The sequence below is a fragment of the Phalacrocorax aristotelis genome, chromosome Z (genome assembly GCF_949628215.1).
Source record: "Phalacrocorax aristotelis chromosome Z, bGulAri2.1, whole genome shotgun sequence".
Taxonomy (NCBI): domain Eukaryota; kingdom Metazoa; phylum Chordata; class Aves; order Suliformes; family Phalacrocoracidae; genus Phalacrocorax; species Phalacrocorax aristotelis.
In genome coordinates this window covers 54,059,204-54,085,526 of record NC_134311.1, presented here as the reverse complement: position 1 = coordinate 54,085,526, position 26,323 = coordinate 54,059,204, and the positions used below count along the sequence as shown (strand labels likewise).

General features: G+C 37.2%; 1 protein-coding gene across 7 annotated transcripts in view; it reads right to left on the bottom strand.

Annotated features, from left to right (window-relative positions):
* Nucleotides 1–3,176: 3,176 nt before the first annotated feature.
* Nucleotides 3,177–26,323, bottom strand: part of FCHO2 (FCH and mu domain containing endocytic adaptor 2) — a 106,906-nt gene continuing 83,759 nt past the window's right edge. For all 7 annotated transcript variants that reach the window (XM_075078506.1, XM_075078508.1, XM_075078509.1 and 4 more), the window contains 9 exons: nt 22,174–22,277; nt 19,989–20,118; nt 15,267–15,378; nt 14,505–14,660; nt 12,247–12,379; nt 9,313–9,512; nt 7,080–7,144; nt 4,456–4,620; nt 3,177–4,244 (listed from right to left, as the gene is read on the bottom strand). In XM_075078506.1, the coding sequence (XP_074934607.1) occupies nt 4,222–4,244; nt 4,456–4,620; nt 7,080–7,144; nt 9,313–9,512; nt 12,247–12,379; nt 14,505–14,660; nt 15,267–15,378; nt 19,989–20,118; nt 22,174–22,277 (1,088 nt within the window). In that variant the 3' untranslated portion in view covers nt 3,177–4,221. The remainder of the gene's footprint in view (nt 4,245–4,455; nt 4,621–7,079; nt 7,145–9,312; nt 9,513–12,246; nt 12,380–14,504; nt 14,661–15,266; nt 15,379–19,988; nt 20,119–22,173; nt 22,278–26,323) is intronic.

Sequence of the window (26,323 nt, the reverse complement as noted above, 5' to 3'; positions counted from 1 at the left end):
GATTATTAACCTATTTTTTTAAAAAAGCTGTGTTTTAATAATAATGATGATGATGAGCAAAGCTACATTACAGAACAAGGCTTTTAAAAAGAAACACGGCTTGGACAATGGCAAACAAAATCATACTTTATGTTATAATAATTAAAATAGCCATCCCAGATTGAAAAACAGAAAGAATGGATTCCAAAGGAAGTGAAAGCAGCTACAGAAAATGCAGAATTTGAGTATTAAATGTTTAAGTAATCCAGAAGAAGCCTCTTGTGTTTCTAAGATTATTTTATTCTTTAAAGGCTGTATGCTTTCTACTGGTTATTGAATGAACTAAGGGACAACTTAAAAATCAACATGTCAGTAAACATGGAGGCCAAACTGAGTTTAGAAGGAATACTCAGTAGTGTAATAATATGCAGAGCTGAAGATAAACATTAAGTTTTCAATTAAGAGGCCTGGTAATCACTCCAAACAAGGGCACCACACAGTAAATATGTGATTTGCTGCTTTAGTACCTTGAACTGTTTTTAGCTTACTCTATCCTCGGAGGAATTCCTGAGTTCCTTCTTGCATGCTCTAAAGTAAAATTGCCCTTTCATGACAACTGGCATGGAAACCAATTACCTGGCAATTCCAAGAAAACAAAAGGTACACAGATATTAAGATGCCTATCTTAAGCTTCTCAAACACACAAGACTTGAAATGTAATCATTTTTGGCATGATGCAAGACCTTCCTTTCCAGTTAGATAGCAAAACTCACCACACTTTTAACTCCCACACTGTTTCAGTTGATAACCAAATATCTTAGCTCCTTCAAATACCCTATATAAATATTATTTTGCAGTGGTAGAGGTAGTCAGTTATCCCTGAAAAACTACCTGATCATGTACTTAGATAATCACAAACCTGCTTGAGCAGTATAAATCCAGTTTATAGTAGTTGTGAGTAGTACGTGGGCACTGGCTCAAAATAACAAAAGTCAAATGTTAACAGAAGTGCCACAGCAGTGACCTCTGACACTAAGTTCAATGAACACCAAAACAACTGAGCAGCATTGCACCCTTTTACATCCCTAGCCAATAACTGAGGACGCTGGGGGAGTAGAAAGGAAATGGTTTGTAAGCTTTCCGTGCCATAGTCTGTTCTTTGGCCACTGTTGAAGACAGACTGCTGGGCTAGATGGACCATTTGGTCTGACCGCTGGGCACTTGCGTTCTTCACTCCTGCTTTCCAGCAGAAGATAAGAATCAAGCCCTTGGACTATTGCTTTCCAGCATGACAAGAATGGTACTTATTACAGTGATATCCAGCCAGCTGAGCAACTCAGTTTAATAGGTCATCACTTACTAACCTGACACAGGCTGTGAGATTAGTAGGAAAGGAGCAGATTCAAATGCATTTGTTCAGTTTCAGCTTCTGTTTCTGTGCTCACAACTTAGGAGGACTATTATCAGACTGCTGCAGTAGTACTTAAAGAGTCTACTTTTGACTGGTGGAACATAAGAAATCGGAAAGTATTACTTTAATCTTGCCACTGATTTTTTTTCTGCGCACTCAATAAAACAGAGGCTTATTAAGGACGTTAGGGAATGCACAGCATTTGATAGCACTATTTACAGTGAGCAGTTCAGGTCTACAAAGTCTGGATACGTTTATCAGAAAAATCTCCAGTTTTGCGTAATCTAAGTTATTAGTTAAGCATATCGATTTAGTAAAGACATAAACCATTTTAGACATCTCAGGCATTCCAGTTTAGTAAAGATGCAACTCATTTCAGAAGTAATTTTTCCACTCACCTTCTCTGTGGTGTTTTTTTTTTAAATATAAAAAAATTTGTATGCTATCTCTATCACTTATCAGTTAACACTTAAAATATTCAACACAGGCATAGTTTTGTTCTATTATCTTATTGCTTAGAAGCTCTGTGGGACTAACTGCAAAAGTATAGGCAATATAAATCAGTATTTAAATTATATATTACATGTTTATTATGGGTGCAAATTTTTTTTAAATTTACATTTTATGAAAAATCAGAAGTATTTACAATTTTTGTAAGATAAACTTGTATGCTCTAATTTACAGTCTGACGTAGCAACAATTCATAAAAATTCAGATCCTTTAGAGTTGTGTTTACAAATTAATTTTCTTAGGAAGAAGCTACAATGGATATTGCTGTATACAGAAGCAAGAACCAGCTTGCTACATGTTTTTTTCTTTTTTGTATCAGATAGCTAAATGTAATTTTTACATTGTTTTTGAATTTCTTTACAAAAAGTCTATATAAACTTGTATGGCTTCAAAATTGTAACCTGCACCCAATGCATATGTATGTATAATCACCTGAATGAAGACTAGTTTAAAAGTGCTGAAACATAACTACTTCATTTAACTTAGAAATGAAATTAATTCTTGATTAAAAATAGCAATACAGGTTTGGGTTTTCATTAATAAAATATTGTCATGGTAAACACAGTTTGATTGCAAAGCAGATTACAATTACGATTCCAGTAAAAAGACTGTACCATTTTATGAGTTAGGAGTTTACCATTCAATAAGATTAGCAAATTAAGAGCCAAATATGCTCTTCCAATCAAATCTACAGTACAGTATGTGCTTAGTGCTAACAGTGGAACTCTTGCCTGCACAAGTGTGTAGTATACATTAGAATTTAGGTAGCCTCTACAAAGCTTAATTTATTGTAAAGCTTCAGCAGTCCAGTTCATTACTGGTTTTGCATGAATTAGTTCAAGCACATTTTATTGTTTTAATAAAGAATTTGAAATAGATATTGGTATTCAGAATGGTCATATAAAATTCCCACATGCAGGTGATTGAATTAATTTGCCCCAATACTTTTGATTTCAGCATTGAAAAAACACTTTATAATACGAATACATAGAGTATTTTCTAAATTAGTGACTTGCCTTAAAAAACGTTACTAATGTGTCACTCCCCTGTGCTTAGGCAGTGGCAAGCAGATTAGATGACAATACAAATACTAAAATCGGTGGTTACAGAAAAGATTTAAACTAATACAAATGGCAGTACCTGCCATAAAATACCCTTCTAAAATGCTATTCCTCCCAAAGTACTATGTTTACATTCACATCACACAACCCCAAAAGCGCTCAGAGTCCAAAGACTTGCAGTCAAAGTGAAGGGAAATGCTGTTTGCTTTTAAAAGTTTGCTTTTACCATCTTCAGTGATTTTTCAGGATTCTCATCTTTGGTGATGTTAAAGTTCTGTCTCAAAGTTTCAGAGTCCTGCATGATGCATCTCCCTCTGTTACAGCCGCATTTATTGCAATTACCCCATGAGGAAGTAATCCAGTATTTTAAACCTCTTTTAAAACAATCTCCAGTTTTTGCAAATCTGCCTTCTATATAAATCCTAGTCAAAGGAATTTTTATAGTTGTGTGTATTATACAAACACCGTGCTTTCTTGATGAAGAGCCAAACTTTGAAAAAGGAAGTGAGGCATGTGAGTAACAAATTGAATAGGCACAGGCTTTTTTTTAAAGGCACAAATGTTATGCAATTAATATAAAAATAAATTAAATCTACAGCATTAATTCAAACAATCACAACGCCCATAAAATGTACTTACTGCAGAAGTAAATCTCTGCTGTCTTGCAATTTTGTAACACATTGCACTTCAGAAAAATCCCCTTTATAGAACAACTTACATGTTAATAATATATGATACACAGGCATCAAGTTACATTTCTTTTATACATCTGTAAGCTGGCTTTGTGGCATGAGTGGACAGAAGAACTACATGAGACTACCTATGCTCTGCTTTTTTTAAAAACTGGCAGTTAAAAAATCTGAAAAATGAATATTACTTATGGAAAGCTCAAATATTTCTTACTTGCTCTCCTACATTTTTAGGTTTCTTGTTTACAGTATAACATACAATTTCATACTTTCATTACAACTATGGATTACTATTTTGACTTCGTCTATATAAATTTACTAAGGTTTCAACAAATTTCCCCAAATATTGCAGTTGTTCATTTACAGACAGTGTTGAAGTTAACTTCAGTGCTATTATAAAGGAATAAAGTTTGCAAAATGACTTTTAAAAGTGCATTTTCTGTTCTGTAGTTCAGCCTCAAAGTAGGTCAACATTTTGAGAAAATTAATGCATGTTAAAATAGTGTTTGAAAAGTATAGAGGGCAGAGTGAGCTCTTGCACTCCTTTGATCCAATGACTTTCACAGGTACATCAGCAGTCTGCCATATACCGTCCTGAAAAATAAAGGCAGGTTTTTTGCAGTCAGTATTTTCCTGGGAGCAGCTTGACTAACTATGGAAAAACAAAAACCTATAAAACCATTTTCAGCCATGTTTTAATGAAAAGTAACTATTTATACATCATTTAACAGTTTTTGTATTTTATAATTTAACACTATAGAATGTATATTATTAATTTGAATATTTAAGCTTGTCAGTGTCTTACCAGTGGCAAATCTCTTCTTCAGGAGGGAAAGCCGGTAGCCAGTGCCTACGAGCTCTACATCCACTCCTGAAAGGGTGCTTCCTTCACTAATGAATTGCACTGCAAGTGTTGCTGGTTTACTGGGTCCTTCTGAAAGTTCAAATTTCGCCCTGAGGGATCCAGAACCTACAAAAAGAACAAAACTGAAAAGCTGGTTGTTTTGCAAGAACAAGATGGTCTCCCAAATTTTTTAGTAATAAAAAGTGAAAGTAACATGGTGTCCTTTGAGACCTATTCCTAGCAGCAGCCCTACATCGATTTTCAAGACAGATGAGAGTGTAAGTCTCTTTTTTTCCAATACTCTCTTTAAGACAATGACTAGTGAATTATTTATAGACAACGATAAACTTTTCTGCAAGATTATATGGAATGTGTGTATCAGACAGCCTAGTAATCTCTTATTACTTGAAATATCTGATTGGTTGCTATAGACATCATTTATGCTTGCTGGTCTCTAAGTACTTAATACCACCTATCTTGTATGTAGTACTTTTCATTAGCAGATTTGAAAGTGCATCAGAATATTTAGATGTTGTCACGATCTGTCTGGATGAATGCACATGAACAAAACCATTGGAAGAAATGCTGCTGTGCCGTGAAGTACCAAAAGGAAAGAAATGCTTGTTTTTCCAATAAAGACAAGGTCTGATTAAATACTTTTCCCACAAATTTCAGTTGATTTTTCAGAGACAGTGCTGAAGTGTCATCACTTTGATGCTTTTATAAAGCAGCAATAGTTCAAAATTACTTTAAGTACATTTCTGTAGTAAAAGCTAGGCATTTAAAAAACCCACAACATTGTTACTAGTCTCTTCTTCTAGTTCTTTAACAACTCTTTTCTTGTTCTTGCAAAATATGCTGGGAAAAATGAGATTTAAATAATAATGGAATAATGAAAGTAAAGTATTTTTACTTCTTTAAAACAACTTGCTATTCCTAGTCAATATGAACTGCTAAATGATAAGGAAAGTTAGTAATTGAAATGTTACTGGGGTAAAAGCAGGATTTTATGAATGAAATTGTTTTATGCAATGGCTTGTTCTTGATAAATTTGGCTTAAGGTCCATTTCGTCAGTAGGTCTGTCATAGTTTGGGTAAGTTGGAACTTCTTTCCACTGCAAGCATGTAAACTCATATATTCAAGTGCACTGAAAGTTTGTTCTGTCTGCAACTGATGGCTCACATAACGTGTTGGACCATAAAAAAACCCAAAGCACTTCATCAGCTCATATACCAGAATAAAGACAACTTCAAAACATTTGTCCTAATATTAACAGTGCTTGTGCAGCTTCTCCCTTTGTTTCTGTAAGACCAGCATAGTATTACTTCCTCTTAAACACTGAATTGTGAGTACTGTGTGTTTATATCCAAAGAAAAGGTGAAGAAAGACAGTGGGAAGAGAGGGAATAGTGCAGAAGCAGTGGTATATGTGCAAGTCTACTGAACACACATCAGGTGCAATCCACAAAGCTGGCAGCCCATTTCATACTGCTCTGCAGGTGTACAGTAGATCTTCATCTGGCTGCATCTGTGTTTTAGTATGATTTTTTTCTTTTAAAAGAGGCTTCACAGTTTGGAAAGGGGGCAGGGGAAGGGCTATCCCTATTGTATTCATAAAGAAGACAGATGGCAAAGAACTGTGAGGTCAGTGAACAACAAAGTACACCAGACTACAGCAACAACCTCTGTCAGATAAAATTCTCTGATTTTGTTTGAATGACTACCACACCTCTGCAGGCTTTGCCAGTATAGATGAGGTCTTCCCTTTCCAGGTTTGTGGCTTCTATATGAAACCGCTCATATTTACATGCAACTCTGTGCTTTCGTAATGCCCTTCACTAAATTCTTAACAGGGCTAAAGGCCTTTCCTTTACACCATGATTTCATTTCACTTTGACAATGCGATGCCTCCCTTTGGTCCTGTTTTTCTGCTTCAGAAAAACATTGCACCTGAAGAGGCTGTAAGGACTGTGACATCAACTGGACCTCAGGGAAAGGCAGCTGGGCAGAGGACAACTATTGGTAACTTACAAAATTATATATAAATAACCTCTCTGAGCAGATGTGTGTATATTCAATTTTTTTCCTGGAGTTGTATATGGTCAAAACAAAGACTGTCAAACTGTTGGTCAAGACTCATCTGTTGTGGATTCTATCTTAGCACAGGACTTCTGGAATTTTTTTTTTCTTCCCCCCAATTATTCCACTTACCTCTTTCTACTTTGTCTTTCCACACACACTGACAATTGAAATACAGATATTAAACATATTTTCCTTTGAAAAGCTGCTCATTTCCAAATAGTATTGATGTAATAATGTGCTACCCAGTCTAAACTATATTCTAAAGCTACTAAGTACTTGCAGGGGGCTTCACTATTTTCCCCCTTATAGCTAATTAAAAAAATTTATAGATTGACACCTCACTGTTAATGGAACCTCTCAGGAGGAAATTAATTGAGAAGGTGAACTGGTAAACCGGATACAGCCCAAGAAGATGTGTAAACAGGCATGAGGGCGTAGAGCTAAAATTATTGGCTTTTTACTGTTATAATTTTTCTGTACAAGAAAACAAAAGTGCAACCTGCCTCCATTCTCAGACTTCTCCGAAATGCTAGATATTTTCCAATATGCTTTCATCTGGTCTGCGTTCCTGTAAGAGAATGGTACGTTAGTTATAAGCATCAGCGTTAGCATGTTATTTCCCTACATTTACACTGATATGTTACAGACATCTCTAAAGGGAGGTTTATAAACCATTTTACAGTTTTAAAGTAGGTTTGTGGAAAACTATACAAAGCAAACGGTAAAAGGAAGGGTGCATCTGCACTGCCCCAGAGCAGCAGAGCTCAGAAGTACACACCACCTTTTTATACAGTTAACACTGTCATATGCCCCAGCTCTGGCTCCGCTACTCTCAATCCTCTGTAGTCTCAAAGGGTAAGGACAAGCCAAACGCCCTGGACGCAGTTTGAAAGCTATGTCTTTATGCTTCATGATGATGGTATGAGGGGGAACGATGTTGATTGCTCTCCCCTGTCTGAGACTCCTGGCAGCATGAATTTTATTCCATTTCCATTCTAGTAAAACTAGTTGGTGTAAGTGGCACAGGGTTTAAGCTAACTTCTGATGCTGTGAAGGGGCAAAAAAGGGTACCAAGCACCCGAGCCTCTAAGCTGAAAGGGCATTTTAACTCCTGGATTACTTTGCAGCAGTTCCACCAAAGTAAAGCGTTCAACTTAAGAGCTGTGAGCACCACGAAGTGCTGATAGGTTTGAAATTGTTTTTGGCATTACTGTAGCAGGAGTGAAATGCTTACACACTTAGCACAGATGGTGGAAGTTATTTGCAGGAGGTCAAGTAAAACATTTTTTCAAAAAACAAACCCCCCGTCTACTAGACCAAACAAGTAGCACAACAGGAATACTAGAGCTGCCTGGGACATGACATGTCCCATGGTTTTTTTTTTTTTTTCAGTCAGCTCTCCAGGCTCAAAATTCTGGCCTTGGGTAGTCACCCAGGTGAAAGAGAGAGAATCTGGGGTCAAGTCCCTTAATCTGATGAATCCGTAATGAAACTGTCACTAAGATTTGAGTCTTCCTAGGTAACAATACGTGTTCTGGGTGAGTGTTCCTGCTCTCACCCAGACTTCTTTACAGAGGGGTTTCTGGAAGAAGCCTGGGCCGGGAGACTAACTTCACCAAATAGTCTAGTCGTGTTGTTCAGGCAGAATACTGAACATGCCCTTGCTCAGAATAAGTTTAAGGTGACTTGGTTAGAAGTATTGCTCCTTTGAAATACCGAGTCAAGAAAGACACAGTTGTGCCAGGATTTTTTTCTACTTAAAATGATACTGTATTACTACTTTGTCTGATTAATACATTTAAATGCATTGCCTCCAGAAACATCAGAACCTATTTGATAAACATATCAGGTTTATTTACCTTCTGAACCTTGCTTTATAAGGTTAACTGATCTATAAGTAACATGGTTAACAAAGCCTAGCTTTCTTCAACTTGGTATTCTTTGCCCTCTTCACTTTAAAAACACCCTCTTGGAAATAAACAGTCTAGGAATTACATTACAGCTGGGCAAGTACCTATGTGCTGCCAAACCACAGGTGCAGTGGTTGAATTCTGCTCACCTTTTGCTCCACGGATGTTGTGCTCTGCCTAGTCCTGCTACCTTCCGCTTGTTTTCACTACCTTGTAGAAACATAATTACCTGATCTCTGTGTCTCGCTTTCAAGTGCTACTGTAAATGCAGGCTTAGAAGGTGGTGCAGGTAGCTGCTAGTCAGATAATAATCTGCATGACACTTGAAGTGAGAGACAACACTACCTGGCTTATGAAGAGCTCCTCAGTTACTGAAGTTTGTTTTAAAACCATTTCAATTAGAAACTAGTTTTAAGCTAGAACAATCAAGCAATCTTTTTAAGAACTGCATTTCTTTTACTCTATATAATCCATATATATGGCTATATTTATAAACACATGCATACAAAATATTTTTTAACCATTAAGAGATTTTGGTTTCAAATTACTGTATAAAGATGTCTGTGCTGTCTATTGGCCAAAAGATGGAAATTTCACAAAGGCTGTGTTATTACACAGTTGGAATAGGTGCATATTGTTTAATTTTAGCTCATGTGAATTGGCTGTACATGACCTGTTTCAGACCAGAAAATGTCCTAAATATCTGAGAGTATACATTTTGTCAGGACAAAAAAAGTTAGCTGTTTCTTCCAGTGAAATTTTTCAGGCTATGATACTAATGAATACACTGACATGAATCTGAAATAATAAAAAGTATTAATATTACCATTTTGCAGGTGGAAGTGATTGCATGTTTGTTACTCCTCCATCTACTGGTACCACAACCTGGACATTAGACAGCATACTAGGCACATTCATAGACTCTGGATTGTACTTATAATCCACTCTCACATCAGTAGTGCTAGCATTACATTTCCAGTAAGTCGCAAGATTCAAGGGAGTGGACTGGATGCCATTTGAAGATACCTGTAAAAAAATAAACCATTGAAAGCAGCTTAATTAAAATATTCCCCTTTTGGGCAGAATCTAAATCTAAATCTAAATCTAAATCCTGGCAAAAGATCAAGAGAGTAATTGACCTCTGAGTCCTTAATCGCCGAACTGTAAAGACTGTTGCAGGCTAAAGTAATTTCTGTTCTTTTGATTTTAAATTAAAATAATTAAAGAAAAGGTTTAAACATCATCTGACCCACAAAGCTTCTTCCTGTTCTGGTTTTTGTAAATCAAAATAATTTTATTTTAGTCTTGTGTTCTGCCTCACACAAGAAGCACGGTTGCACCAAAATGACTTCATCCTTAGCAGTTGTGTGCCATACCAACTCAGCTGCCCAAGCAACCAGCAGCAGAGGGCAATACCTGTCATTATGGGACAGGCAGCCAGCAAAATAATTCTTATCTATTCAAAGCATTATTTTTTTCTGCTGCAGGACAGCTGGATGCTGCTGCTTCTGTAGCTAAGCTTATGTTACTGCCCCACTGCATGGTTACCACCTTCCTTGTCCACTTGCAGAAACTTCTATGTCCTGGTGACTCACCTTGCCTTTCCTTGGCAGCCCAGAACCCTTTCTATCTGCCAGGGCTCCTGCACACCAATGCCTCAATTTCCCCCAACAGCAAAGATCTTAAATAGCTGTAATTCTTCCACAGTACTAATTTCTGCAGTCCAAAGAATGTTTTGTTCCTTTCATCTTTCTCAGGAATTCTGTGTACTTATTATTGTTATAGATTCAGTATGCCAAGATTTTAAACTATATTGGGAAGATGTGGAAACTGCAATGGTATTAATAACTAGCCTGACAGGTTCTTTGGTTTTTTGATGTAGACAGTTGTCTCAGATGTTCAACCACTTCAATGCAGGCCTAGCAAACCCCTGTTCTCCGAGGTCAGTCTGTGTCTTGAATTTTCATGAATATTTTTTATTGACAGGCAGAACATCATCTCACAGAATCACAGAATACTTGGGGTTGGAAGGGACCTATGGTGGTTGTCTGGTCTAACTCCCCTGCTCAAGCAGGGCCACTCAGAGCCAGCTGCCCAGGGCCATGACCAGATGGCTTTTGAGTATCTCCAAGGATGGAGACTCCACCATCCCTCCGGGCAACCTGTTCCATTGCTCAGTCACTCTCGCAGGAAAAAAGTGTTTCCTGATGTTCAGAGGGAACCTCCTGTATTTCAGTTTGTGCCCACCACCTCTGGTCCTGTCACTGGGCATCACTGGAAAGAGCCTGGCTCTGTATTCTATGTACCCTCCCTTCAGGAATGTATATCTATTGGTAAGATGCCCCCGACCCTTCCTTTCTCCAGGCTGAACAGTCCCAGCTCTCTCAGCCTTTCCTCATGGGAGAGATGCTCCAGACCCTTCATCATCTTTGTGGTCTTTAACTGGACTTTCTCCAGTATGCCCATGTCTCTTTTGCAATGGATAACCCAGAATTGGACACAGTGCTCCTGGTGTGGCCTCACCAGCATTGAGTAGAGGGGAAGGTTCACCTCCCTTAACCTACTAGCAGTTCTTTGCCTAATGCAGCCCAGGAGATCATTTGCTGCCCTTGCCGCAAGGGCACATTGATGGCTGATGTTCAACATGGTGTCCTCTCCAGGACCTCCAGGTCCTCTTCTGCCAAGCTGATTCCCAGCTTGGTGGCCCCCAGCATATATCAGTGCATGGGGTTGTTCCTCCCCAGGTGCACTTCCCCTTGTTGAACTTCATGAGGTTCTCATCAGACATTTGTCCAGCCTGTTGAGGTCTCTCTGGAGGGCAGAATGACCCTCTGGTATATCTAGAGGGTCCTCCCAGTTCACTGTCATCAGCAAACTTGCTGAGGGTACACTCTGCCCCATCATCCAGATCATTAATGAAGATGTTAAATAGGATTGTAAACTCAGTATTGACCACTGGGGTATATTGCTAGTTACTGGCCTCCAACTAGACTTCGTGCCACTGACCATCACCCTCTGGGCCTGGCTGTTCAGCTAGCTTTCAGTCAACCTCAGTGTCTGCTCATCCAGCTTGCACTTTACCAGCTTCTCCATGAGGATGCTATGGGAGACTGTGTCAAAAGCCTTCCTGACGTCTAAGTAAACAATATCCACGGCTCTCCCCTCATCTATCAGGCCAGTCATTTCCACCATAAAAGTTTATCCAGTTGGTGAAGCATGACTTTCCCTTGATAAATCCATGGGACTACTCTACTCTACACTTCTTGTCCTTCGTGTGCCTGTAAATGTTTTCCAGGATGAGATGTTCCATCATATTGTGAGAGGTGAGAACACCATACATTCTCACATATTACAATTCATCAGCTACAGCATCCAAAAGTTAGGCAATTACAAAATCAAAGACAGTACAACTACAAACTCAAACAAACTTCCACCAAACCCCCTAAATTCAAGGAAAATTTGGCTTTGCTAACAAATGCCTCACGAAACAGTGTTCGAAGCTTGCACACATGAATTGCAGTGAAGTGTGAGCAAGCTGAAACAGGTCATGAATCCCAGGAAATGACATGAAGCATAGCAGGAATGCACTAAGCCTGGGCAGAGCCTATGCATTCTGAACAGTGACATACCCAGAGCCAGTCTACATGAGGGATGACAGTTCATCTGCATGCTAGCAGGAGGAGCAATTCTTTCAATTACTCTGTAGATACCAAATCTGCCAGAGTTCCTTAACAAATTCCAAAGGGAAAAAAGTGTTTACCTGATACTTTAAAACATCCACATTGTAATAGGATGCAGATGGATTCTGCTCTGATAATTTCTTGAGGTAGACAGTTATAGCTTGCATGTTCATCCAAAAATCCTTAGTACTGGAGTCACTTTGTGACTGATCACTAGAAAGAAAAAGAAAGGTAGAGCCAGAAGGCAACACTGAGTTTTAAAATTTTGGATGTCTGAAAATTAAGGTTCGATCTCTCCCCTTCACTATTTCAAGCAAGAATTTATTCTAATGCTTTATAACAAATAATTGTACCTTTCTAAATCCTAAAACAAATAACTGCTTGCTTTATCTGGTAAAAATTCTCCTTCCAGGTTGTGGAGCAGAGAGTTTCCTCCACTGATGATCTGTATCACAAGATGGAGTTAATGCTGAATTTGGATTTTACATTGAAATAAACTCAATTTTAATGCAATTAGGTGCCATGAGGATGTGTGGGAGGTGGGGATGAGAGTGGTATTTGAAAAGGAACATAATCCAATTTTGAATAAATCCTAAAATCTTAATTGGCTTTGGTTATGATATAGCTTCACTAATTACACTGAATTAAGATTGGTCCTGTATGTATTAATGTATTTTCATATATTTGTAGAGAGTGTGAGCTTTCAAAATATTTTCCATTAAAAGCGATTTTTAAATTATTATAAATGATTGTTTCTCAGCTACTTATAGTTGCAATTCAATCTTAGTAACAATTTATTATGTCACTTCTGTAAGTAGGTAAGTGCACACATGACTGCAGAAGCAAAATCCTGTTTGGGAGCTATTGGAGCATGGTGTTCTACAGATTAAGAATATTTTCAGTTCTGGTTTCATCAGGTTTATTTTGAATAAGGATGAAGCATTTAAGAAAACTGATTCACAATCGGAATTCAAATCACTTAATGCCTGTGGATACAGTGAGGAACTGCATCCATCCCTGAGGAGGGGTGCAGAGTGTGCCTGCAGAGTGACAGCTGACAGTGAGCACCTGGAACACAGAAAATATGACTGCAGTGGGTTGAATGTCCTAGAAGAGTGATTTGTGTACCAGTAGTCTGTCCAACTTACTTAGAATTTGGTTCTCAATATACTGTTGTGATTAATGGAATTTCCAATTTTCAGTAAAATATATAAACAAACACTTACTTATCACTAAAGAGGCCTTCCGCAATTTAAATAAATGAAACCAGTAGTAGAATCTTTCTGCTGCTCCACAACCAAGTGCAATTCAAATCAGAAATTCTGATAGCACCACAAATATAATTTTCATTAAAAACTTTAATCTCTAGAAATACCAAGGAAGTGATACCCTTTGCAGCATATGACGAAAAGTCAAATTATTACCATACAGCTTTAACTTCGTAAATATCTATTACATGCATCCTTTTTAGTTAGAGGTGAAGTGTTACAGCACTCAGAGAAGAATGCTAGACATTTTCACAAATATACTTTTCCCAGTATAATTCACTGTCAGATACAGCTCTGCTAATATTTTAGTTACAAACCGTCATGTCAAAAAATGATTAAATTTAATTTTGTACGAAACATTCATTACATTAAGTATGAATGATCAAAATGAAATGAAATACCAAAGAATGGATACATATGGTTTGATTCATTATTTCAGTAATTTAAAAAATGCAGCATCTAAAAGCATTTAGCTCATTTTTGTATTTCTCCAATAAATGATATAGAAACCACTCAGCTGAAAACAATCTCTGCTAAATATTTACAGCTTTTATATTATTTTTTGCACAGATCTCCAAGTGCTGTGATTTCAAGAACTATCCTACTCAATCAGCTGCCTTTTTTCTTAAGAGTTCTTCCAAGCTGCTTCTACACACCTGAGAGATATAGTTAGTTATATGATGTATCTGATCTATTGTAGAAATGATACAGCTTAAAAATACACTAGTAAGTGACAAATGAGATTAGGCGTAGCTCCTACTACTTGCTTTCCATTTAAGGCTACTGTTTCATCATTTAATCTTACCATTGTTACTACTGTATAAAGAAATAACTTACAAAATGCATGTAAAAACACAGCTACATTTACAAACTATTTTTTATGGCCCCTGGTATTCTTAGCACAAGTTTCAAGTCCAGTAATCACTGAGATTTTTAATGGTGGCAGTGGAGAGAACTGACCTGAACAAGATTAATTAGAAATCAAATTATGACTGTAGAGAATTCTGATTTACATATACAACAACTCTCATTTTACAAATCATACAAAACATTTTACAAACCAAACAAACCTGTATACAAGTTGTGCATTTGGAAGAATCTGCTCTAGTTTGCTTGTGTTTTTTACTCTGAAGCAGAGCACAGCTGGAGATGGGTTGCTGGTGAAGACTTTAATAATCCCACTTGGGAATGATACTGTCATATCACCAGTAATCTTCACAATACATCTAGAAAGAGAATGAAAACGTCAGTTTCATTGCAACTCATTAACTGCCTAGTCGTAATACTAATTTTAAAGCAACCACTGTACTTCCACAATCTGATGAATTGAATTAAAAACGGAAAATTAACTTCAAATGAGGGTAATGTGGCACTGTGACAATGTACTATCACTTTCAACTTGGAAGTCAGATGAAATAAGTAAAGAAAAACGTTTAGCTGGTTAAGCATACAGTAGTCTTGGTGGATATTTTTCAGGCTTTGAAAACATGGCACAACTATGCTTACGCAAGGCCTAAGTATCATAGCAAGGGGTGTGACAGGGGGAACGAGGTGCTTTTAGCTGCCCAAATTTACATGTAGCACCTACCTGACTATGATAAAAACCCTTCTCATCTTCAGTGTTCTCACTGAAGACATTTTTGCGAAGCAGGGATATATGAACTCCTAGTGGGATGCAGGCCAATACAGAGCAATAAGCCACTGTTGTCACTTGTACCAGGGGAAAAATTCCCCTTTGAATCCCCCTTCTAATGAATATACATTTTCCCCAAAAAATATTAAAACCAGTGTGTTTTCTTATTACATTCAAAACAATTCACTATTTAACTAACTTTGTGGGATCTGCTCCTTTAAAGTAGGCGTTAACAGATTCAGTAAGGGCTACTGCAACAGGCAAGGTGTCCTGGTTTCCAAGGCTGACAGGGCTGGGACCACGTGAAACACCTAGAATACATACAGTGTATAGGTTTAATTTTCAAAAAGCTTAGCAGTAGATTTCAGAATGGTTGACTACATCTGTAATTTTCACAAGAGGTTACAACCATTAAGGTCACAGTAGTGTCTGAAGTATTACTTGACAAGTATGTAGAAAAATATGAACATTAAGTACAGTACAACCGCACCATCAAAACACTGCTTAGCAGCCTAAGAAAACAGGACTATCAGGATGACATTATGTAAATGGACGGACACAGGAAATACATATGAGACAGAGGAAGACTGCACTAAAATGGCTACCGATGAAAACAAAGTCAACAGATCCAAAGGAAATTAGACATTGACTAGACTACTTTAAAAAAATCCCTACTGTATGCTTATTGTATGGAAAAAAAAAATAATAAAATGATCACAGAAATGCAAATAATTAACTTACGGTATGGAAGAACTTAAATGCAAATATATGAATATCACCCCATATAAGTGAACAGTTGAACATTCTTTTAACTATTTTGGCCAAAGATTACAATTCCCAAGCAGAAATTATTGGAGAAGCCTTCACAGATGCCTGTGCCAACACAACACAGTTTCAATGCATAGCTATAAAAATCAACTCAGACCTCATAATAAGGCTTTTTGAAATCTGTGTGTACAATTGATGAAACCAGTTGTCATGGGATTTTACTTTTCACCAATTTTCTATATGTGCACTGAACATAAAAGACAATACTGGAAGTTCCATCTTTTTATTAGTGCAGCAGCACAGTGGAGAGCATCTTAAAGGATTTTTTTGTACCACTGCTGAAATGGCCTGTATCACCTAATATTACCTATCACAAAGAAGGCACAAACTTTCATGTTTCATGAGCAAAATGAGAAATTTTTCTTTCATACCATAAAGTAGAAAGAAAATGTTTCTGTATGATATTGCTCATGGCAACTAATTCTATTTACTTTAAAACAGTGGCTTTCAAAAGCAAAATGGAAGTTGGGACTTCGTTCTTTACAGAAGGTCTAATATGAGATATTAGACCTTAAAATCGGAGTCAGTGAAAGAAGTAGTAACAACAAGAGAGTAAAAAACAGGAGTTGGTCTAATTCTTCTACCTCACACCTCACTCTCCATCATGGTTTCTTGCCTGAGGTAGTAAAATGTTCAGAATACTTCTCGGTACCATGAAAAAAACCTCTAGTGCAACACTTAGGCCTCCTTAAATCAAAAGCAATACTCTAGTCAGAAGAGTTCAAAACCAAAAATTCTTAGATTAACAAAATATTATGATGCTGGCTACAAAACACTGATTTATGGGCAGTTTTTCCCCCCCAATATAAACAGTAGGTTGCTTTTATTTATTCTTTCAGACAATACATGGTCATGTTTCCAAAGTTCTCTTTCTCTCCCTGAAAACTACCGATAAAAGCTGTGATTCTAAATAGTGTCAGGAATCCAGAAATCATTATTTCAAGACGCAAATGTGCAGTAAAATAATGAGTTAACAACAACCAGAAATTCTGTTTGGTGCAATACTGAACTCCAGAAGTATTCTGTATCAAAAGCCAAAATACACACTCAATGGATTTGGCACTATGGTTGCTGGGGTGTTTTACTGTCTTTTCCCCCAATTTACTAAGGAAAACCAAACAATGGCAGAGCAGATAGGAAGTGATTACTCTGTATTAATTACACCGGATTGTTTACAGATGTATAGATTATTTTTACATCTTTTACTTATAATGGTCTTGTGTATATTTTTATATTGATATTTGAAAATCATGCAGAGTAATGCAAATATATAAATAATATTCCTATTACTAAAAGACAAATACTATTATTTTCTTAACTGAAGAGTGAAATTTATTAGGAATAATAACACTATTTCTACTGTTTTTGGAAAGTCCAAAGCAAATATATATATGTGTACACATTAATCTGAGATGTATTTGAGTGACTACAAATGAGATAGCTTCTCTCTTCTTTGCTCTGCCCCCACTTTGATTCATAAAAATATCTGTGTTCTACTAAAAACCAATAAATTCAAGCAAATGTAACTGCTTAACCTAACTCTTGAAGTCATCGTTTTGTTGCCTTGCTGCTGAAAATACAATGCAATGCAGCAATATGCAGCTTCAGGGCCTTTCACACCTGCTGCGAGCTCTCAGAGGGATGGGATGTCACAGAGCTGCACCGAGGCGGACTTGCTGCGTCTCAGGCGTAGCCCAGCTCCAGACTCCAGTTTTAGCACCTTCAGCAGTGACAGCAAAGCTGGCTTTGATGCCCTGCCACCTGCCTCAGCCCCGACCACCATTTACAGCCCCTGAACTGTGCTAACACAAGAGCTAGTGACCCAGCGATGCAAACTGTTGCACTGACCGCTCAAAGATGTTGCCAAACTGCAGAATAAAAGATTGCATCATTGGTCATAAGAAGGGCAAATAAATAAACCTGATCAAATGGTTTTAGTTCAGTTTAGGAACAAAGATTCAGACAATTTTAATATTGGCTAAATGGCTGTCATAAAAGTAAAATTAAAAAAAAGATTACCTTTGTTACGTGTATCTTCAAAGGTTTGTTATATGCAAATATAGAAACATTTTTACCAACTTGTTGAGAATAAGGATCGTCAAAGTGAAAATGTATTCACTTTACTTGAAAGAAAGCAGTAATGACAAACCAAAGCAGCAAGACCAAGTTTCAGCTTGTTTGGGGTAGCAGGAGGTGACAGACAGAGGATTACATTATATAAAACCGGTTATATCAAGTTTTGATGATTTCAGCAACATATAACTTGCTGTTAAGTAGTCGAGCTTTCAAACTACTTCTGTCTGTCAGATACCTGAAACAGCTGGAGAAACTTGGTTCAAAAGTAATACAATTTTATTAGGTGTAGTGTATTAGGATGATTAGTTAACATGTAAATCTGCTTTGAGTACAATACCTGGTGGTGGCTCACAAAGCTTTTCAATTGTAGGAAGATTTTCAATCAAAAGATCATCCTCTATTACATTTAAATGAAACAAAACATTGCAAGAAAACAAAATATTTCAAGCAAAAATAGATGTTAAAAAATTAATATATGTAAAAATACGTTGCAAATTAAAATAAGGCTAAAGCATAAAAGAAACATTCAATTATGCATGCCTTAAAGTTCACTTGGAAAAAGATAACTAGAGTCAACTCTCCATTACTTAGAACACATGGGATAAGGGAAACACTGGATTGTGCAAAAGTCAGAAGAATACAGACAGTAGTGCAGAGTATATCCTCATGCCCCAAGGTCATTCAGTTCTCTGCACTGTCCTTCCCAGCTCTCCAGGACTATTTAACTCATACAGTCAGTGCAGATGGAACTGGCCTTATTTATTTTTGCCAGGCCAGGTTAATAACCATGTCAAACCTCAGTGTCAGCACACACCTCCTTACCTCCTCCCTCACCTCATGATTTCACTCTGTCACTGTCTCACACACTCAGAGCTGGGGCTATTCATGCTGCTGCCACCAACTTTTGGTTCCTTGGCACCAGTGCTGAGGCCTGAGGATGTGACCCTGGATGGACTTTGGCAACCAAAATATCAGTTATCTTTCTGTGATGCTTCTCAGCTTTGGGAAACTGGTGGACACTGAACTGTAGCAGCTAAGACTGGACAGACCTTACTAGCTTTGGTCCTGCACAGGGTGGGAATGGCTGCACTGCTCCCACTAGAAGCTGTGCAGATGCTCTCCTGAGCTGCTGAGCCTGGGTGAGGAATCCTTGGCATCAGTAACATTCACCAATAACTGAGTGTTATCTTAAGAATGTGATTTAACTTGGGACTAAAATGGTAATAGTGTTCAGGAAAGAAATACTTCAAATCTGCTGAAGAAACAAGTCAAATATCTTTAAAAAAAAAACCTATAAAAAACCCCAATAGGTCTCATTTTCATTTGTTATAACCAAATGTCAAAACCGAAGGACTTCCCTTTAAAAACATGAGAAAAACTTCTGAAATCGGTGGCAACACATGAAGACTAGTTTGCTTTTCATCTTCATCTTTTTTATTTGATTGTTTGTTTTGCTTTTACTAAACACCTCTGTTTAGCCTGTGTACTTCACTAACTTGAAGAAAAAGATGCATTACTTTCATTTTTTGGGGGAACTGCAATTACAGGATAACAAACCAAATAAAAAGAACATGAAAGAACTCAATTTTGTGAACATCAATCAAATTTATGTCAATCAAATTTTTTTTTAAATCAAATTTTTGTCAATCAAATTTATCAGTATCCCAAAATATTTCTGCACCTATACAATAACATCTTCTGAATGAATACATGATAACACATTGTGCTTGATGGATGGAGATAAAAGCATACCAAATAAGAATTCATGGAATATCAATTTTGAAAAATATTTCCCTAAAGAACATGCCATAATTGGATCTATGGTCTAATCTAATTAAATCCACTGTCCTGTCTCTCAGTGTCCTTTAGAAGCAGGTATTGCAAAGATGCTTGAAGTACCTAGACTGGACTCACATATGGAACAACTAACTCCAACAAATGGTTTTCCTAACAGGTGGAACCTAGTGGCAGAATTATGCTATTTCTAAAATAAGTTAAAATGGTTAATTTAACTTACCAACTGTAGGTGTGTTTGCTGCACTGAGGGAAGCAGAAGAGGATATTGAGGAAATGCTCTCTGCACGTGCCAAGGGAGCTGCAGGAGGTGGACTTGAGTTAGAGGTCAATGGAGGGCTGAATGGCCTAGGCTGAGCAAAAGAGATTACAAGTGTATTACACAGAGTGGTTTTAAAGAGATGAAAAAAAGACTGTAAATAGAAGAGTTCTTCATATCATGCCCCAATCAATTTCATAGTGTTTCTCAGCATAGTTCCTTTAATGCTGTATCTACCCTAGTTTTTAGTTTAAAACAGAGAACCCAGATTTTTCCATTGGAATCAATTCCATTATTTCATGGATTATTGTTACTATTTTTTTGCGTGTGTAGCTATGTCTAATATATTTGATTATGTAGCAGCCTGTCAATAATTGTGCAATAACACGGTAGCAGAACCGAAGCCTACAGCCCTGTGCATGTTTGCAACAAGTGTGGATTTACAGAGCTAAAGGAAAGCTACAAACAAACTGGAAACAAGTCCAGCAGAGGGCAACTAGAAGAGTTGGGACTGGAGTACATGAGAGAGGGGGACAGGCTGAAGGACCTGGGTTTGTTCAGCCTGGAGAACAGAAGCCTAAGGAAGGATCCACTAGCAGTCTTTTACTAGCTAAAAGTGGGTAAAAACAAGGCTGAGTTGGGCTCTTCTCAGAGATGCAAGAGCTACAGCAAAGGAAATTTCAGCCTAACTTAAGGGAAAAATTCTTGTAACCTCGTGGTTAAACCCTGGAACAGGTTGCCCAGAGATTATAATAGCTCCCTCTCTGGAAATTTTCAAAACTCACAGCATGTCCCTGAGCAACGTGATGCAATTTTGAAGTTGGCCCTTTGAGCAGGACGTTGGCCTAGAGATCCTCAGAAGTCCCTTCCATCCTAAATCTCTGGATGATTTTATGATTCACTTAGCTGTTAAGGTATTAAACTAACTAATGACATTTTGTGATTAACCTATCTAAAAGGTACTGGAACCCCTGAAGAATCTATTTTGGCTGGGTATCTGGGGCTTTTAAATTTTATTTTGGTTCTATCATACTTGTTGCTGGGTATCTGGCTTTTAAACAGAATACGGGAATTGTAAAAGGAGTCGATATATAACAAAGACTACTGACAATCTTCCACTTGTGTCCAGATAATAGCCAATTATCTAAAACAACAGTATAAAATGAATGAATGTGCAGAAAAATACTTTATAGCAGAATGGTACCACCTCAATTCTTCTCTTTAATCATGGTGACATGAAGAACAGATTCCTTGGTCTAAGAGCAATTACTGCAACTTTATATTGGAATGAGAAAAGAATCTCAAAATGAACCCTATTTTGACCTTATTCTGACCTACAGAAATGCAAAACAGTTTAAAAAATGTTTGTTTGTCAAAGCATAAGATGAGAATTTTGTCCATAACAAGAATATGGAGAAAATACCTTGCTACTTTGAAAGACAGTAAGAGGATCTTACCATGGTAACATTTTTCCAGGTCAGTAAGTCAAATGAAACCCAAAGAATCCTAATATTCATAGAAGAGATTAAGCATGGCTTGGTCTGATATGCTGCCTGGGTATTTGCATTCTTTGCCACATTCCTTATCGGCAGGTGAACCTGCACTGCAGGCAGTGAGCAGAGATGCAGGCAGTGTGCAACCTCTTGCTATCCGGATGGGCAGCTGCTGCAAACTGCCATTTGCCTTCTCCACCAACCAGCACCAAGGGCAAGGAGAAGTCACAGCAGGGCTAATTGTGTCAACACATGACTGATAAAGATCTACTTGATACCATTCGTTCCCCAAAGCTTTGGTAACATCCCTAAATCAGAGGAGCTTTGTTAATAACTTCACCAGTATTTCACATTTTGAAAACTTCAACCTCATACACTTGCTATCGTTTCATTATCAAATTATTGGTTTGTTCAATTAAAAACATTCAGCCAATGTAAAAATTATGTTTTGGACCTTTGTAGTTCTGTTAAGGATTATTTTCTTACAGTGATATAGTTACTGTGAACAACTTCCATGCCTATCTGGTAATGTTGAAAATCTGCTTATGTGATTCCTTGAACATTGGCTGGAAAAGAACTCCACCATAACAGTGTAAGCGAATGGTAGATCTGAAATCAAGTAACAATGGAGAATTAAAAAAACAATCAATACATACTATTTCATTAATCCCACTAAGTTTCCCAGCAGACAGCTTTGGTCTTGAAGCAGGCCTTGGAGGAGGTACAATGGTGCCTACAGAAAGAGGAGTTGTGGGCCTTGCTGAAAGAAAGCAAATTTAAGGAAATAAATATTAGAAAGGTCACACTGAACATAAATATGTACTCACTCTAATAGCATAACTGGAAGTTATGTTCCTACTAAAAGTTCCTATTTTACAAGCTCCACTTTGTAAGATTTACCACTAATGATAAATGCTTTTAAAATAGGGCCACGTGATACCCTGAAAAGTGACTCTAAAAATGGCATCATGGGCTTTCTCATTGCTCTCAAATTATTTAATACCAACTATTCTTGGAGGTTTGTATGTAAAAAGATGGTTTTACTTGAGTTTCCTTTTGTGTATAAGCAATCTGGATTCAGAATACAGGACAGTCTTTCATGTCTCACCACAAATGGAAGATTGAGTGGAAATTCGTATTTGGTCCTGGCTGACAATGGCATAACTCTGTTTACACCAAATTTTGCCCACTGAAATCCCATTTACTTCAACAAGTGTATACCAGTGTAACAGATAAATTACTCTGTTGATTGTAAGAGCATACTATCTCATTACCTCTTAGCCATGCTATGAGAAGTAAAAAAGTTGTTAAAAAAACCAGCACTTCCCCCATGTCCTTTTAACTGAACAGAAAAAATTAACAGATGGTGGCAGCAGTACAAAGATGCCACTTTTACAAAGTCACTTTTCTGAATAGATTGCATAGAACTGTATTTCAAAATAAATGTTAGATGCCATCCAATGAGCACACAAGATCTAAAATTAACTTCAAAATAGACTGAAATCCTAATATATGACTATGTTGTTGTAGCGTGTCCTATTATCTCTCTCAAATTATTCTGGATGGTTCTTTTTTAATTAAATCAGTTAATGTTATTTAAAAATGCAGCTTTTAAGTATGGAGTTTTCTCAGGCATTCAGCATAACTCTGCTGTTGTTAAGTATGGGAGTTTCATCAGTGACTTGGGAAGAAAGAAATTGGGCTAATACTAACAACATCCACCTTAAGAGTTGCAAACTCAAATGTTCCCAGATAAATTAACTTCTAAAATATAAGTCATTCCTTTTAAATTCTTATGCCCCAAGACAACAGTGCATGCCAAACAAGTATTCAGTGAGTCAGGGCACACTTGCCCAAATGCACACTTCTTTTGCCCTCTTAGTGTGTAGCATTACCGTGACATCATCCATGCTTCAAAATACTGGGTGTTAAAAAGGTACAGTTTTAAATCTAATTTATTTATTTAATCTGAAACTATCTATACAAAGCCATTTAGGAATAAAGTTGTTTTTGCAAATTCAGACACTTAATCTCTGAGATCTCACTGCTGTCTGATGTCCCACAAAAATATATTCCAATTTCTAGAAAAGCAAAACTCTATAGTTAAGAGAAAGCAATGCCTTTAATTTAATAATTTGAATTTTTCTTATTTCAAGCTTCATTCATTGTCCTAACTTTCAAGGAAGTTGGTGCTAACAAGCAGTTTAGTATATTCTGAGTAAGAAGATGAGTTAGTTTTAACGTCAGGTGAATGATAATAACAAAGAAAAATGAGTCCAAAGCTTGCTTTTTGGAGTCAGTTATTAGCAAAGAGCAGTACACAATGCATGCTTGCCATACCCTTATTTGTATGAGCACAAGAAGACACTAAACTATAGTCCAGTAGTGCTGAAGATGATGCAGAAGAAATTTCAGCAGCCGTGCCAGTTTCTTCAATGAATAATTGTTCATGGCATACAGTATTATTGAAAAGGTCACTTTGATCCTCAGAAGCACAGCTGTTGGAAGAATTCCCAAGCAAAGCAGAAGAGGCAAGGCAGGCATTTTCAGTTTTAAAGTGGGGTTCCTTCTTGTCTGCGCTTGTGTGTCTAATTGTAAGAAGTTCATCAGCAAAGGAAATCCACTGACTCTGAGACCGTGAAACACAGGATAAAGTACCGGTACTCCCTGATGGTGCTGTAACACCAGATTTGCACAAAGTGCTAATGGTAAAGTCTGGTGAGGGTGGGCTTGTACACCCAGAATCTGTCTGGTGTCCAAGCAAAGACTGAGATACTCTACACCCAGGCAAATCAGTGGTAGATGAGGAGGAGCTCCTATTGTGCTCTTTTAGTGTAGCTGAAGGAAAAGGGAAGAATTGAAACTAGGACCAACACTGAAAAGACAAAAATTTCAATATTCAAAAAAGTATTCAATATCCACTGCAAGAGGATTACTAGCCTGCAAGAAAAACAACTGCTCTACTAGGCTAAAAGTCCCACCACTTACAAATGAAAGAAAAAAAAAACCCAAACCCCAAAACCAGCCACATATCACATGTACTTCATTCATAGTGCCAACCGTGCCACTTTCCATTTTTTAAGTAAGCCAAAAAATAACATATTGTGTTTCTCTCCACTTGAGGCCATACTTCCCATGACTCTTCTTATTCTCTGGCTTCCTCCGTTCTGTGGTTTAAGTTCTTCTCATCTTTGTCTTTTCCTTCTTGTGTCCTACTCCATTTTTGTTTCTTTTCTATACCTTTCCGCTTTTAATTTCTTTCAAAGTTATTTTATCAAGCCTGTCCTATCCTGTTCCTTCCAAATACTTTTATCCTCTTACCCTTAACATTTTTAATGGGAAGGCCCAACATAAATGGCTGTCTGGTGAATGAATGACGACAATGCAGTCGTGAGATTCTGTTTGATATTTTTCTGTCTGTATCAACCTGTGGCTAGTACATAACTATATGTATGATCCATCATCCACCCCAGCTTATTTCCTCTCTCATCCTACAGTGTTCAGGCTGCCAGAAAACAGGAGTTTTCCACAAGTAGTCCCTGCATTGGCTGTTGCCTGTTGTAGCAGATGACAACAGAAGCAGAAAATGCAAGGTTAGTCAATTCTCAACATCTTGCAGATTGGCAAAGCTAGGAGCAACAGCAGAGTAACATACAGAATCAGAAGAGCGCAACACATTTAAAAGTTCAGATCAAAAGTATAGGTATTCTCTCTACAGTGGTTCTTTTGCCATGAACAAGTACATTCTCTAAGACCACATAAACAGAGATTTAACACAGCTTTCCCTTTCTCACAGATGCTTTAAATGTCATTCAAAGACTTTAAAATACTACTATAAATCCTATTCGAAAAGCAATGTGGAAATGTTAAAAACTATTTTAAAAAGCATTTTTACAATATCAATAGCTGGCTAAAAAATGTCTCATGTTTGGTCAAGATAACAAAGTTAGCGTAAACTAATAATAAAAGCAGGATTATTCATGGATGACCAAAGTTTACTTCTGTACTGCATAAACCACTGTCTGCTAAATTACCATGGCAGTTTAAATGTTCAATGATTAACACACAGTTATGAAACAGTATCTAAAGAAATATTTTAACAGTAAAAAGAAAAAAGTAATCTGTGGGACATGCTACATCATAATATACAGATATGCTGTACACAAAACAACTGATTTACGTAATTTAAATTTTGGATTGAGATTTGCAAAAGCTTTAAGCATCAGCTTACCTACATTAATCTTCGAGTTGAAGATAAAACATGATTTCAAGGCAAATACAGTAAGACAAAAGTTGTATACTTTTTAAAGTCTTTAGAACTAAGCTGCTTGTTAGTGAGCATCAGGACTTGATTTAAATAACAATATGACCTACATCAATCGAGTATTTGGTTTTTTTGCCCAAGTGTATTAGTAATTTGTTACACTTTAGAACACTCACTTTTCTATTTAACTCCATAGATCATGTCACAAGTGTAAATACCTTAGTTAACCCATAGAACAACAGTCCTTTAAATAATTATTTAGCAGATTAAGTTTGCCAGGGCACAAATGTCATATCTAAAATTGACCAATGCCCACAGGACACTCCACCAATTTAAATGAAATGTAGGGGTCTGTGGATAAGCCTCTTTGGGGTATGAAGGCTTGGGTAGATGACTCCCCGCCAGACATGGCTACAGAGGATGTTATGGGCCCCAATTACCTGTCCCTACTCATCAGCCAGAGACTACTTTCTCCACAGTCCTGCTGCCAGGAGAGACGGTATGAACATTTCCTAACCTGCTTTGACTTCCCATCCAGGTGT